The sequence below is a fragment of the Neophocaena asiaeorientalis genome, unplaced genomic scaffold, assembly GCF_003031525.2.
Source record: "Neophocaena asiaeorientalis asiaeorientalis breed wild unplaced genomic scaffold, Neophocaena_asiaeorientalis_V1.1 scaffold43, whole genome shotgun sequence".
NCBI classification, from domain to species: Eukaryota; Metazoa; Chordata; class Mammalia; order Artiodactyla; family Phocoenidae; genus Neophocaena; species Neophocaena asiaeorientalis.
The window spans coordinates 10,315,931-10,328,307 of NW_020173674.1; the positions used below are offsets into that span (position 1 = coordinate 10,315,931).

The 12,377-nt window shown below is 57.5% G+C and overlaps 2 protein-coding genes across 5 annotated transcripts in view; one reads left to right on the forward strand and one right to left on the reverse strand.

The window, feature by feature from the left end:
• Positions 1–2,012, forward strand: part of PTGDR2 (prostaglandin D2 receptor 2) — a 5,775-nt gene extending 3,763 nt beyond the window's left edge. For 3 of the 4 annotated variants that reach the window (XM_024749456.1, XM_024749455.1, XM_024749457.1), the window contains exon 2: positions 1–2,012. This exon is cut by the window's left edge and continues 954 nt beyond it. In XM_024749456.1, the coding sequence (XP_024605224.1) occupies positions 1–128 (128 nt within the window). In that variant the 3' untranslated portion in view covers positions 129–2,012. The other variant, XR_003003709.1, reaches the window with a different exon arrangement.
• A 133-nt stretch (positions 2,013–2,145) lies between these two features.
• On the reverse strand, positions 2,146–9,086 carry CCDC86 (coiled-coil domain containing 86). Its single transcript, XM_024749309.1, has 4 exons — positions 7,925–9,086; positions 4,500–4,629; positions 2,661–2,735; positions 2,146–2,471 (listed from the first exon to the last, which is right to left on the reverse strand). The coding sequence occupies exons 1-4, from the start codon at positions 8,686–8,688 to the stop codon at positions 2,352–2,354; spliced, it is 1,089 nt and encodes a 362-aa protein (XP_024605077.1). The 5' UTR covers positions 8,689–9,086; the 3' UTR covers positions 2,146–2,351.
• Between the last annotated feature and the right edge of the window lie 3,291 nt (positions 9,087–12,377).

Sequence of the window (12,377 nt, forward strand, 5' to 3'; positions counted from 1 at the left end):
TCCCCGCAGGCCTGCTCGGCTGGCTGCGGGGTGGCCGCGCGGCGCCCCCGCAGCGGGACCGGGCCCGAGCCCGATCCCAGGAGGAGCGGGGCCCCCTGAACCGGGCGCTGAGCACCACCTCGGCGTAGGAGGCACGGGCCGGGGATCGCCAGGCTCGGACCATTCTCCCCCCGCCCCCGGGAGGCAAGAGCAGGGAGCGATTGCAGCAGCTTCCCCAGGGCCCGGACGTTTAGTCGGAGGCTAAGGAATCTGCATGTTAAAGCGCCCCACGTGACTCAGTGTATCCTTTTCAGAAACGAAGTGAGCTAAAGCCGTGCTTCTCAAACTTTCTTATGCGGTAGTCACCCAGGGATCCTGTCTGCTTGAACGGGCCGCCGGGCGGGTGTGCTGACAATCTGCATTTCTAACAAGCTTCCAGGAGGCGATGGGACCACACTCTGAGTAATGCGAAGTTAAAACGCTAAGACATCTCAAACTAGGGTAGTGGACGCCCCAAGGTACACAGGACGCATCTCCCTAAAGCTGCTTTTAGCAGATGATGGGTGGGGTGGATTTTTACATTAAACCAGTGATGTAGTTTTGGAGTAGAAAGCAAGAGAGGAAAAGTTTGGGAAGCACTTCCAGTCTAACCTTCTCGCTTTGGTCATTTAGTTGCGCTTTACTTAACTACACGCTTTATCCCACAATCTCCAGGGGCAGGTTCTATTAGCCCCACTTTTTACCATGTGCAAACTGAGGTGCAGGGAGGTTAGGTAACCTGCCCAAGGTGCAGGGACTGCATACCAACCATTAGGCATTACCTGTTCAATTACTATTTAGTAGGTGAAAGGGCACCCCTCACATACCTAAGGTCCTTCAGATAGCAGCTGCATGGGGGCCCCCATCTCTACCTGTCCGACCCAGCATTGCCCAAAGTGGAAAAAGCAAGGGGTGCTATAGTCAAAAGTTTGGGAAACCTGTGCTAATCAAAGTGCAATGGACATCCTTATTGAAGGTCTTTAGTGTTTGGATGAGCCCCGCAACCTCCGTGACCACAGCCGGTGATATTTCCTAGCTCATCTGACCCATGTGCCAGCCTACAGTTCCCTGGGACGCCCTCTGAGCAATGCTGGTAATCCCTAGATCTGTGCAGCACCCACCTCCCTCCCGACCGCACAGGGCTGCAGCAGTGACCCCCAATTTGTAGGCGCGAGGGGTAACTTACCATAGCATCTCCACTCTACCATGTCTGTTTAGCTCAGCATCCCAGGGCCGGGTGCAGAGTTGGTGCGGTACACGTTTGGTGGATGGAACGTCAGTGGAAGAGCCAGAGGAGAAACTCTCCTGGGATCTTGGTCCAGTGTTCCCTGTGCCACCACTCGCAGCTGAGCTCCCAGCGTTTACTCTCAGTGCCAGGCAGGGCCCGGCCCACAGCAAGCGCTTGGCAAATGGAGCGGTCGACGGACATCCCATCTCGACCTCGCCCGTGCTCCCTCCTACCCGCTCCCCTGCTTCACCGAGCACTTGGCGCCAACTGACACACAGTACATTTTACTTGTTTATTATGTTTTCTCCACCAGAATGAAAGATCCTTGAGGGCAGGGACTTTTGTCTGTATTCCCTGGCACCTGGAATTATGCCTGTACACAGCAGGCCTTCAATAAATATTTCTGCTGTAGACTGGGTGGCATGAGTTAATCAGATCTCTGGGGCTTCTGCAGAGTCTGGTACAGGAAAGGGGGAGCTAGAGAGACCCTGCCCCCTGCAACCTCCCCATTTTAACCTTAAGTGTTGAAAAGTGGGGCAGAGCTGGATTCAGTCTGCTGGGTGGCAGGGTCAGTGGGATGCAGAGGGAGCCAGAGCAGCCTTTGGGGAGCTGTGTCAGGGGGGAGGTGGATTCCTGACTTCTGGCCTCCTGGCCTGGGTTAGACCCAGGACTCTGAGACAGAACATACATATTTTGGGGAGACACTGCCAGTCACCAGCTCCCTGAGGAACCAGAAATTACTCTCCGTGGTTTGAAGGCACTTGGAGAGGAGCGAGCTGACCCTCCTCCCTCCAGTCTCTGCCAGGTCCCAGGCTACCTCTGCGGCTCTGTGCGCCCTTTGGAAGGCTCAGAGCCCCGTCTCGGTGGAGCCCCTGTTTGGGAGGCACGGAAGGGGGGCGGAGGAGCGAGCTGACCCTCCTCCCTCCTCCAGTCTCTGCCAGGTCCCAGGCTACCTCTGGGTCTCTGTGCCACAAAGACCTGCCTGTGACCCCTTTTGAAGGCTCAGAGCCCCGTCTCGGGTGGAGCCATGGAGCTGGAGTGCTGGGTCAGCGGAGGCGTGTGGCCGCCATGTGTGACACGGTGCTTGGCCTCGGCCACGCTGAGCTCAGACCTTGGCCGCTGGCCGCCGTGGCGGCTGCTCCTGCAGCTGGGCCAGCGTGTCGCGCTTCTCAATGGAGCGCAGCTGCTGCTTCTTCGCTCGCCTGAGCTTGGCGGGGTTTCGGATCTGGGGGAGGTTGAAGGGAGGGCGTTAGCGTGGCTGGGGTCCCCGCCCTGCTCCCTGGGGAAAGGGAAGCCACCGCGGGGGGCCTGGGACTGCGGCACGAGCGGGGGCCGTGAAGCAGGGGTGCCGGGGTGTCTGGAACACGACATTCAGCCTGGCCGCGTCCCGTCCCGCAAGCAGGGCAACGCTCACCACTTGGACGATCTCCGCCTTCCGCTCATTCTCCAGGCGGCGTTTCAGGTTCTCGGCGCGGCGCTGCTTCTTCTCCTGGACACACAGGGGAAGGGGATTGGGTCTGGGAGCCGAGGCGGCCCTGGTCTCCCAGGCAGTGAGAGCTGACAGAATTCCCAGGGAGGAGGGCAAAAGGCCCACTTATCCCGGCTCCAGGTTGTTCCTGGTGCTGGGGGGTGGAGAGGCAGCAAGGAACCATCCCTGTGCCCCTGGGACCAGCATCCAGAGGCCCACTCCGGTGGGCAGTTCCTGACTTCACCTGAGAAGGGGGGCACCTGGTCAGGTGGCTGAGGACACTGGGGTTGGAGGGGGAGGGGCGGGGTAAGACACAGGTGGCACCCCACCTGGAAACTCAGGCCCATGTAGACGGTGGTTCCTCTTACCACGGCCCTCATCAACTGCCTGGGGAGAAGGGGTGGCTGGCCCTTTCCCTCATTCCCGTCCTCTCAGTCTCCCCTCTCCCCTTGAAGCCCACGAGCCCCTAGAACGCAAGGGCTGGGGTGAGGGCTGGCCTCCTAGGTTCACCCTGGCGCAGGACGGGGAAGGGTGGAGGCTGCAGAGAAGAGGCTCCGGAGCATCTGGTCCCGGTTTGAATCCTGACTCTGCTACTTCCTAAATGTGTGACCTTGGCCAAGTGGTTTAAGCTCTGTGCCTCAACCTCCCATCTTTAAAGTGAAGATAATTACATAAGATTGTTTTGAGGACTAAATGAATGAACACACATACAGGGCTTGGAACAGTACTGGCCCACTGGGAACACTTAGAAGATGAATGCAGACGGAGTCTTCCTTGGGAATGGCTACGCTGACTGCTGTCCCTGGTGGGGCAGGGCAGGGACGGTGGCCCCAAGGCTGTGCATGGTCAGGGGCCTCCCTCGTCTTTGGCAACACAGGGTAGGGGTGGCTTGGGCCCGGAGGGAGAAAGGAGAAGTGACACTTGAGCTCCCGGAGGCGCAGGGGAAGGTCTGGACTGGGGGCTGGGCAGGGGCACCTCTAGAGGGGACGGTGACAAGAAGGTTCTCTCTTGCCCAAGAGGGAGCCACGGCCACACAGGAAGCTAGATAAGGCCTCAGCACAAGGTGGATGCCACACAGTCTGCAGGGTCTCGGCCGTAGGCTGAGCTGGGGCAACTCAAAGCAGGGGACAGATGACCAAGTGGCTGACCCACCCCCTCCCCTCATGTCCAGGCAGGGACTGCAGGCTGGGGGCGAGGTGTCTGACTCCTCCGGTGGCCTGGGGACCACAAGGCGAGTGACGTCCCACTGAGAAGTCCGCTCCTGGTGGATCTACACCACCACCTCCCTGTCTGCCTGCTGGGGCTTCCTGGAGGCTAAGAGAGGTTGGGCGTGAACCTCTAACAGGGCACCTGTGGCCCTGAGATGAGCGTGAGGGAGAGCTGGAGGAACGCGCAGGCCGTCCACTCCGCTGATGTGTAGCAGCTGTGTCTTGGGGAATGCCAGCAACACCCCAATGAGGCCTCCAATCTGTATGCCCTTCCCACCCTTCCCCGGGGCCCCGAGGCTGGAGAACGGCTCTTTTTTTTTTTTTCTTTTTTGCGGTACGCGGGCCTCTCACTGTTGCGGCCTCTCCCGTTGCGGAGCACAGGCTCCGGACGCGCAGGCTCGGTGGCCATGGCTCACGGGCCCAGCCACTCCGCAGCACGTGGGATCCTCCCGGACCGGGGCACGAACCCGTATCCCCTGCATCGGCAGGCGGACTCTCAACGACTGCACCACCAGGGAAGTCCTGGAGAACGGCTCTTGACCAAGCCCCTCCCACCCCGGCGTGGCCGGCCCCTCACCTGCCGGCGCCGCTCCTTCTCCTCCTGCAGGCGCCGGGCGAAGTCCTTGGCCTGCTTCCTCTCCTGCCGGTCCTGCATCTTCCGCCGCCAGGATGTGCGCAGGGGCTTGTCCTGAACCATCTGGGAGAACCTGCATGGGGGACACTGGATGCTCTTGGAGTCCGCGGGATGCCCCGGTGCCCTCCCTCTGGGCCTCCTTCCCTACCTGCCTGCTTGCCCGGCAGTCGACCCTCCGGGTCTGTAGAAACTTGGAGCAGGAAAGGGCCCTGATCACGCCCACTGCCATTTCTTAAGCCCTGGTTACGTACCTGAGGTGGGAACTCCTGTTCCCTCCAGTTTATAGAGGAGCAAACAAAGCCTCAGAGAGGTTAAGGAATTGCCCAAGGTCACCTTGCTCCTGAGCAGCCGTCTGTGACCAGAGTCCGGGCCGCACGGCCTCCACCGCCAAGCTCCTCTGCTCCGGCCGAGCGCAGAGGGCTGGGCGTGGACGCCTCTGGAGAGGGGGCTCACTCCCTACTGGGGCGCCCATGTCATCTCAGAACAGCGCAAATGGTCACGGTCCCCTGCAGTGATTCAGAACCTCTGTCCCAGCAGGGGAAATGTGAAAATGGAGTGGGTGCTAGGGAACCTCAGGGAAGTCTTGATTTTCTAAAGTGATAGTGACACGGTCACAGAAGCGAGGTTACCTCTGTAAGAATGCACACCGCCAGGATCTAGGGGTGGACGATAAATCGAGGATGTGCTGTAAAACATTCCGGGAAGACGGAAAAACGTCAAGGAGCAAGAGGACACTAGACCAGGAAAAGGCTGAGGGCTGCCGAGACTGGTGATGAGGGCTTGGGGGTTCATGCAGCCGTGCCGCCCCTTTTCCGGAAGCTTTCTCCTTGAACGATTTGAAGCCTGTTCGGGTGTCCCACGGGCCTTCTTTCCCCCTCAGCACTTCCTTTCGTAGTGGCCTTTCCGCCTCCCTCGATAATTTCTTGACTTCCAAAAGAGCTCCTGTTTACCCACGTCCACTCTACCATGCCCCAAGCGGTCACAGCAGTGGGCTGCAGTGGGCACCAGGCCGAGCCCACTCCCGCCCCTGGGGAAGGTCAATACGGCTCTTCGGGTTCATCTTTCCCCTTTCTTGCTCCCCAAGAGTCTGCACATACAGCCTGGACCCTGACCCCACGCCTGTCCGTCCTCAGCCTGGTTCTGCCTACCCCCCGCCCCCACCTCCAGCAGGTGCTGCCCCTGCCTTCTCGGGGCTCACTCACCAACTGCTGAAGCTGCTTCCTCAAAGGTCGCAAACACCCATTCAACAGCCCCTCCGGCCCTTATCCGCAGGCCTGGCGCCGCTTCTGAAGGCGCTTTCATTCTACGGCGGCAGCTTCCTTACTGGTCTCCCTGGTCTCCCCTCTGCCCTCCTAAAGGTCTGTTCTCCACAGGCCAGACCGGTCCTTGCAGAGGTCAGATCGCGTCACTCTTTTGCTCAACACATCCCATGGCTCTTACGCTCACTCAGGTCCCTGCAAGGGCCCACGTGACCTGGCCCTGTGACCACTCTGACCTCACTCACCTCCTACCGCTCCCCTTGTGCCCAGTGACGAGGCCTCTGGACTTTCTGTTCCCCTTGCCTGGGTACTCTTTCCCAGTACGTTCATTCAGGCCTCTGCTCACATCCCTGTGGCAGTGAAGCCATCTGTAATCACTGTGGCAACGCCCTGCACCTCTTGCTTTGTTATTTTCCTGTATTGCCCTAATTACTGATATATGTATATATTACGTGTTGGTTACCCATTTCTCACAACTAGAATGTTTTGTTTATAGCCATGTTTACCCCCAGATCCTAGCTCAATGAAATATAAACTGGTTGAACGAATGAACTACCTTCTGTTCTCATTCATCTACTTGTTTGAGGTAGGCACTGAGGTGCCTACCATGTGCTGGGCGCTGGGGAGAATCTAGCCACTGTAGGTAAATCCTCACTCTCCTGGAGCCTCTGGTCTAGAGGGGAAGCTGGCAGCTGACAAGAATCACACAAGTAAACAAGCATTTGTGCAAATGGGTGTGTTACAAAAGATACAAGGTACAATGACAACACATAGCTTGAGGACTTAACCTTGGTTGGGTTGCACAAAGAGGGCTTTTCCCAGGGGGTGCATGTTTAAGTGGAGCCCTGGAAGAGGAGCAGGGAATGGCCACGGGAGGAGCCTTTCAACAGAAGGAACAGCATGTGCAAAGGCCCTGAGCTGGGAGGGAGCGTCACCTACAGGGGGCACACAGAGGGGAGGTCACTGTGGGAGACTTAGTGATGGCAGAGATGGCAGGGGAGAGGAAGACGTCTGGAGCGCAGCTCCAAGCAAACAACAGGAAGCTGGGAAGCATTTCAGCTCGGGCAGGAAGCTGGGACAAAATACCCTTTCTCTTGCTTCTTGGTATCCTGTGCTGACCCTCTCTTCTCCTGGCCTGTGTGTCGGAGCAGCCTCCTCACGCTCAGTGAGCTCCTTTCCCCGCCGTCCACCTCCTGAGTACCAGGACTCCAGGCTCCCATACTCAACTTGCTCACCATCCTCTCCCCACCGGAACCAACCTCTTCAACTGGTCCCACATGGCCATCAGTGGCCCCACCATTCTCTGGGACCTGCTGGGACCGAGGTGGAGGGGCAGCACCACCACCCACTTCTCCAAGTCCAACAGTCGCTCCATCTTCAAAGTCTCTGATTGGTGACTTGTAGGAAATCACTCCCTCAGTTTCAGTTTCTTCTCTGTTTAAGGGGGGAGGGGCTTGGGGAAGGGGAATAATGCCCACCGCCTTGGGGTTTAGGGGGTCAGCAAAATGACATCTGCAAAAGGCCTAGCACAAAGCTTGACGCATCAGTCATCCCTTAGTAAATGTCCGCTTCTTCCGTAAAATCACTGCCTTCCCCTATGGGCCCTCACAGCCACGAATTCCTGTCTGCCCAGTGGTTCCCAGTAGCTAAAACATTAACTGGACCCCACCTCTTCTTCCTGGCAGCCTAAACATTTCCTTCTTCAGTTGCGCCTCTTTGTTCCTTCACTCAACAAGCATTTAATTGAGCACTTACTGCCCGCGGCACAGAAAGACAAGACCTCACGCCTACCCTTTAGAAGGGATAGTTAGGGAGTTTGGGATGGACACATACACACTGCTATATTTAAAACAGATAACCAACGAGGACCTACTATAGAGCACAGGGAACTCTGCTCAATAGTATGTAACAACCTAAATGGGAAAAGAATTTGAAAAAGAACAGATACATGTATATGTATAACTGAATCACTTTGCACCTGAAACTAACCTCTTTGTGTGACTCCCCCAGTGATGTGAGATCTCTCCAACCTACGGGCTATCTCCTGGCTGCATCCAGGCTCCAGCACCACACAGAACCCCATCCCTGCCCAGCTGTCCCCCACCTCACCTCTTCTTTGAGCGGTCCTTCCACACCCGTCCAGACTTGGGCTTCCCCTTCGGGATTTTAGGAACCTCCTCCTTCTTCGGTTTCTTGGACGCTGCGGCCTGGGCTGAAGAACCTTCTCGCTTCTTTGGCCCGAGGCCGTCTCTCTCCGGCTGCCCGGCCGGCGGTGGCTTGCTCGGCTCACGCTGATCCCGTGGGGAGCCGGGCGACTGGGGTGTCAGCTCCTGCAGTGGCTGAGAGGGCTCGGGACCCGGCGCTTGCTGACCGGGGTAAGGCTCTAGTGACCCTGGGCTCGGCTGCAACTGATGTCGGGGGGACCCCGGGGTCGGCTCCTCCTTACTCTTGGGCGACTCCGAATCCGCTTCTTCTCGGTCCTGGGAAAACTTTGGTGACTCCCTACTTGGCTGTGGCTGAAGTCGGGAGAATTCAGGACTCGATTCCGGCTGTCTTTGGGGCGACTCCAGGCCTGGGTCTCGCTGACGCTGGGGCGACCCTGGGCCCGGCTCTGGCTGCTCTCGGGGGGACCCCAAGCCTGCCTCCTCCCGTAAACTGGGTGATTCAGGGCTTGTCTCCGGCTGACGTCTGGGAGACTCCAGGCCAGGTGGCGGCACACTCCGAGGAGACCCGGGCGAAGGGTCTCTCCTTTCTTCTGGGTTCGACTCGAACTCCACAAGGGCCCGTCTCGCCCGCAGAACTGAGGTGGGGTTCTCGGGGGATTCAGGCTTTAGTCCTTCCAGCCGCCGGCTGCGCCTCAGCGGCGTATCCATGGCCCGTGCAGAGTTTCCAAACGCGAGCCCACGTGCAGCCTCTGGGACTACTGGCGCCGTCCTATGACGTTATAACCCCGCTACGTCTGCGCCGGGCAGGAGGGGCTGCTGCCTCGGAGGCCATGTTGGTGACGGGCGAAGAGGCTCAGCGAGGAGTCCGGGGAGAGCGGGCGTTGGGTTTACTGGGCGCATGCGCAAAGCGCTTTGGCTCATTTACCTGTGATTGAAGAATGAGTTCCAGCTTGAGATCCGTATTCACCTTGCCTGCGAGCCCAGTCTCCCGAGGGGAAAGAGAGTGTGCAGGCGGAAAAAGGTAGAAGGGGTCGCATTTTCGGGAGAGAAGAGGATTGGAAAAAGATCCAGGGAGCCTGTAGACAAGGCTGGATAGAAACTTTGCTGCTAACTCACTTCTTTACTGCTAACTCAGCTTCAGCGCTGAGCACAGCCCCACCTGCTGAGTCACTGCGGACAGGACACAGCAGCAGGAGTGAGAGTATCAGCGTATCAGATGGGCCCCAGGGTGTCCTGACTGCTGATCAAGAGGAGGTGAGGAGGAGGAAAACCCAGGCAAGGTTCCTGGAGGACGGAAAAGTGGATTGAGGATTCCTTAACACCTCTCACCCCTCGGCTGGTGCCACACAGCATCCAAAATGCACCCCGATGAGTTTAGCCTGTTGAAATCACCTCCCCAAGGGTAAGGCGATGGCAGGCTTCTTCACTAACCTTAGAGGTTGTCAGAATTAGTTGCACCCTTGTGCTGTAATCCTGTGTCAGTCCCTGCCTTCCTGGCCGCTCTCAGAGACTCCACCTGCAGGCTCAGCGGCCTTGGGCCCTTTGCTCCTGGACCAAGGAAATCCTTGCAGTGAGGCTTTGTCTCAGTGCCCCAGCGCAGCAGTGCAGCTCCCCGCTGCAGAAGCAGCTCAGACCCCTCCTTGGCCAGCTCTTCCAATCCCCCAATTCTCAGTTCCTTAAATCCCCTGCCCCAGCCTGGACGCCGAAATGGCCTGCCACTCAGATCCACACCTGGCATGCATTACCAGGGCTGTGGAGACGGCACACCACCTCACTGCCCTGCCCTACCCTGGGTCCCCTCAGCTCTCCTGGCTTCCTGAGCACCCGTCCTCAGCTGGAGGGATCACTCTCTAATGCCAATTGGGTCGTATCCTGGTTCCGCTTAAAATACTTCAGAGGGTGATCTCAGGTCCCTGCCAGGTGATGTAAGAGCAGGGGATGCTTTACAGACATCCTTCAGATCAGGTGAGGAGACCCCTAGTCAGTGGAGGCATCAAGCGATCTCCGGCCCAGAACCATCGCTTCCACCCAGGCTCAGTTTGTCATTGTCATTATAAGTGGTGTGCAGGGGCCCAGGGGACATTCCTGAATTTTTCAGAAAAGGTTGGTGTGACAGTTGCTATTGGAACTCTGTTCTCATATGCTCTTTGTCTACTGCAGGCATCCCAGCCTCCTGCCCTCGGGGGAAAGGATGCTGAGGGGGGTGGGTCTTCTACAGTCTCCCAGAGGCCCCAGCAGGATTGAGCCCCAGTTTCTACGAAGGCAACCTGGTCATTCATGCACCTCCTTTTGGCTTCTCTCCTGTTCCTGTCTCAGCTTCCCACTCCCTTATAGGTGCTTGCTGGGGTCATTTTCTTTCTTTCTTTTTTGGCGGCGCCGTGTGGCGTGTGGGATCTTAGTTCCCCGACCAGGCAATGGAACCCTTGCCCCCTGCATTGGGAGTGAGGAGTCTTAACCACTGGACAGCCAGGGAAGTCCCCTTGCTGGGGTCATTTTCTGAATAGACTATTTGCATTTAAATCCTTGTCTCAGAGTCAGCTGTGGAGGAACCCAGCCAAAAACACTGGGACAAGCAATTATTGGACCAGGAATTCTTTCAAGTGCTCTATATGTACAAACCCACTTAATCCTCACAACCCCCCTGTGTGGCAGGTGCTGTTGTTATTACTCCCATTTCACAGATAAAGAAAACTGAGGCACAGAGAGGCTGGGACACTTGTAAAGGTCACACAGCAGAGAAATGGTGGAGGCGGGATCCACATGTGGGCTTCTGACTGCAGAGCCACAACACTTAAGAGTAAATCTCCCTGTTATCCGTGTAAGAAAACCAAGGCACAGGAAAGCTAAGCTGTTTGCCTAAAGTCACACAGCTCTACATCGACGAACAAGGACTACATTTCCGGTGCTGACAAGCTTAGTTGCCTTGCAACTGTCCCTCCCGTGGGCCTCCCTCAACCGCTCCTCACACTGATCTTGGTCTGCGCACTGGGAGATGCTCGGTGCCAGGTCGCCTCAGGGGCCTGCCGAGGCTCTGTGTGCGCACGCGCGGGGCGGAGTGGGCTGAATCAGCAATACCGGCTTGTTTATGTAACCTGAGATCTGCTGACTGAAGGAAACTGTGTGCCCACAGATGACGGGAGATACAGATCAGGTGTTCTTCTCAGAGCCATTGAGCCTCCATCCAGCCACAGGTGCTGTGGTTGAGAGGGTTTGACATATCAGGTTTGAGATGTCAGGCACCCGTATCCCTGTATCCTCTGCTCAGCACCAAGATCAGAGATGGCTGGGGAATGGGTCCTGGCAGACACCAGACGCACTCCTTGAGCACTTGCTCAGTGCCGGGCCTCCCCTGGGTGCTCATGAATCCCCTGGGACGTCGGTGCAGGAGGGTGGTTGCAGCACATGCTGGATGAGTGTTTGCTGTATAAGTGAACGGGCAGGGAGGAACATCTGCGGTTTACCAACGAGGAAATCCAAGGCTGGGACAGGCTGTGATCTGGCACAGGGTGACCCAAGGAGAGGGTGCAAGGTGCAAGGTCAGGGCTGGAACTCGGGGCTTCCTGACTCTAAGCCCAAGCGCTCACTCTCACATGCATTGTGCTCAGGACTAGGAGACGGGGGCTGAGGATGTGTAAGGACTTCCTCGGTCTGGGAGGGTGGATCTGGCGCCGGGGACATCGCTGAGTGTGGCTGGTGTGAGAGCACGGCCCCGATGAGGCCCCGACGAGGCGGAGGCATCACTGCACTTGACCTGCCCACGCCTGCCCTTCACTGGGTCACGTGGGTCCAGGCTGCTGTCTGTTCCACTCAGGGTTCTCAAGTATTTGAAGACAGTTTTCCTGTAGCTTCCCCAGAATTGTCTTTTATCCTGGCTGAACATCTGCTCCTCCAGCTGTCTCTCCCACAGCGGTCAGTCTCTGGGGAAGACACTGGTTCTCTACAGCCTTCAGACTGTGGTGTCCAGAGCTCCTGCAGGCACCCAGGGTTGATTGTCCCACAGAGAGCCGAGTGGATTTGTCACCTCCCTGCTCCATGGTCCCTCTCAGTATGGCCAGACACCCACCCTCTTTTCTCAACAGTGAGCTGCCAATTGAAACACCGTCTGGTTCCAGCTGCTGATCCCGGGATCCTGGACGTGAGTGTTGGCTTTTCTAGACAAGTGCGGAATGTGTCATTTGGCCATGCTACATTTTGCTTTGACCCCTCTGGAGACCCAGTTCTCCTCCTTCGATCTTTGCTGCCCCCTCCTCCTGTGGGCGTGTGAACAGCTGCTCTGGGCACCGCGGATCAGGCTTTCCTGAGAACCTGCAACAAAAGCGACGTTATCATGTCTGTTCTTATCATGGGTTCTTTCTTAATCTTGGAGGTTCATCTTTTCTGCGCATTCCCAGCAGCTC

What these genes read in the sequence shown, in the direction of transcription:
- CCDC86 (XM_024749309.1), bottom strand. Translation starts at nt 8,688, where the DNA reads ATGGATACGCCGCTGAGGCGCAGCCGGCGGCTGGAAGGACTAAAGCCT. An exon ending in AGAAGGAGCGGCGCCGGCAG is followed by an intron (nt 2,736 to 4,499) that starts GTGAGGGGCCGG and finishes CTGTGTGTCCAG; the next exon opens with GAGAAGAAGCAGCGCCGCGC. An exon ending in AGGCGGAGATCGTCCAAGTG is followed by an intron (nt 2,472 to 2,660) that starts GTGAGCGTTGCC and finishes AACCTCCCCCAG; the next exon opens with ATCCGAAACCCCGCCAAGCT.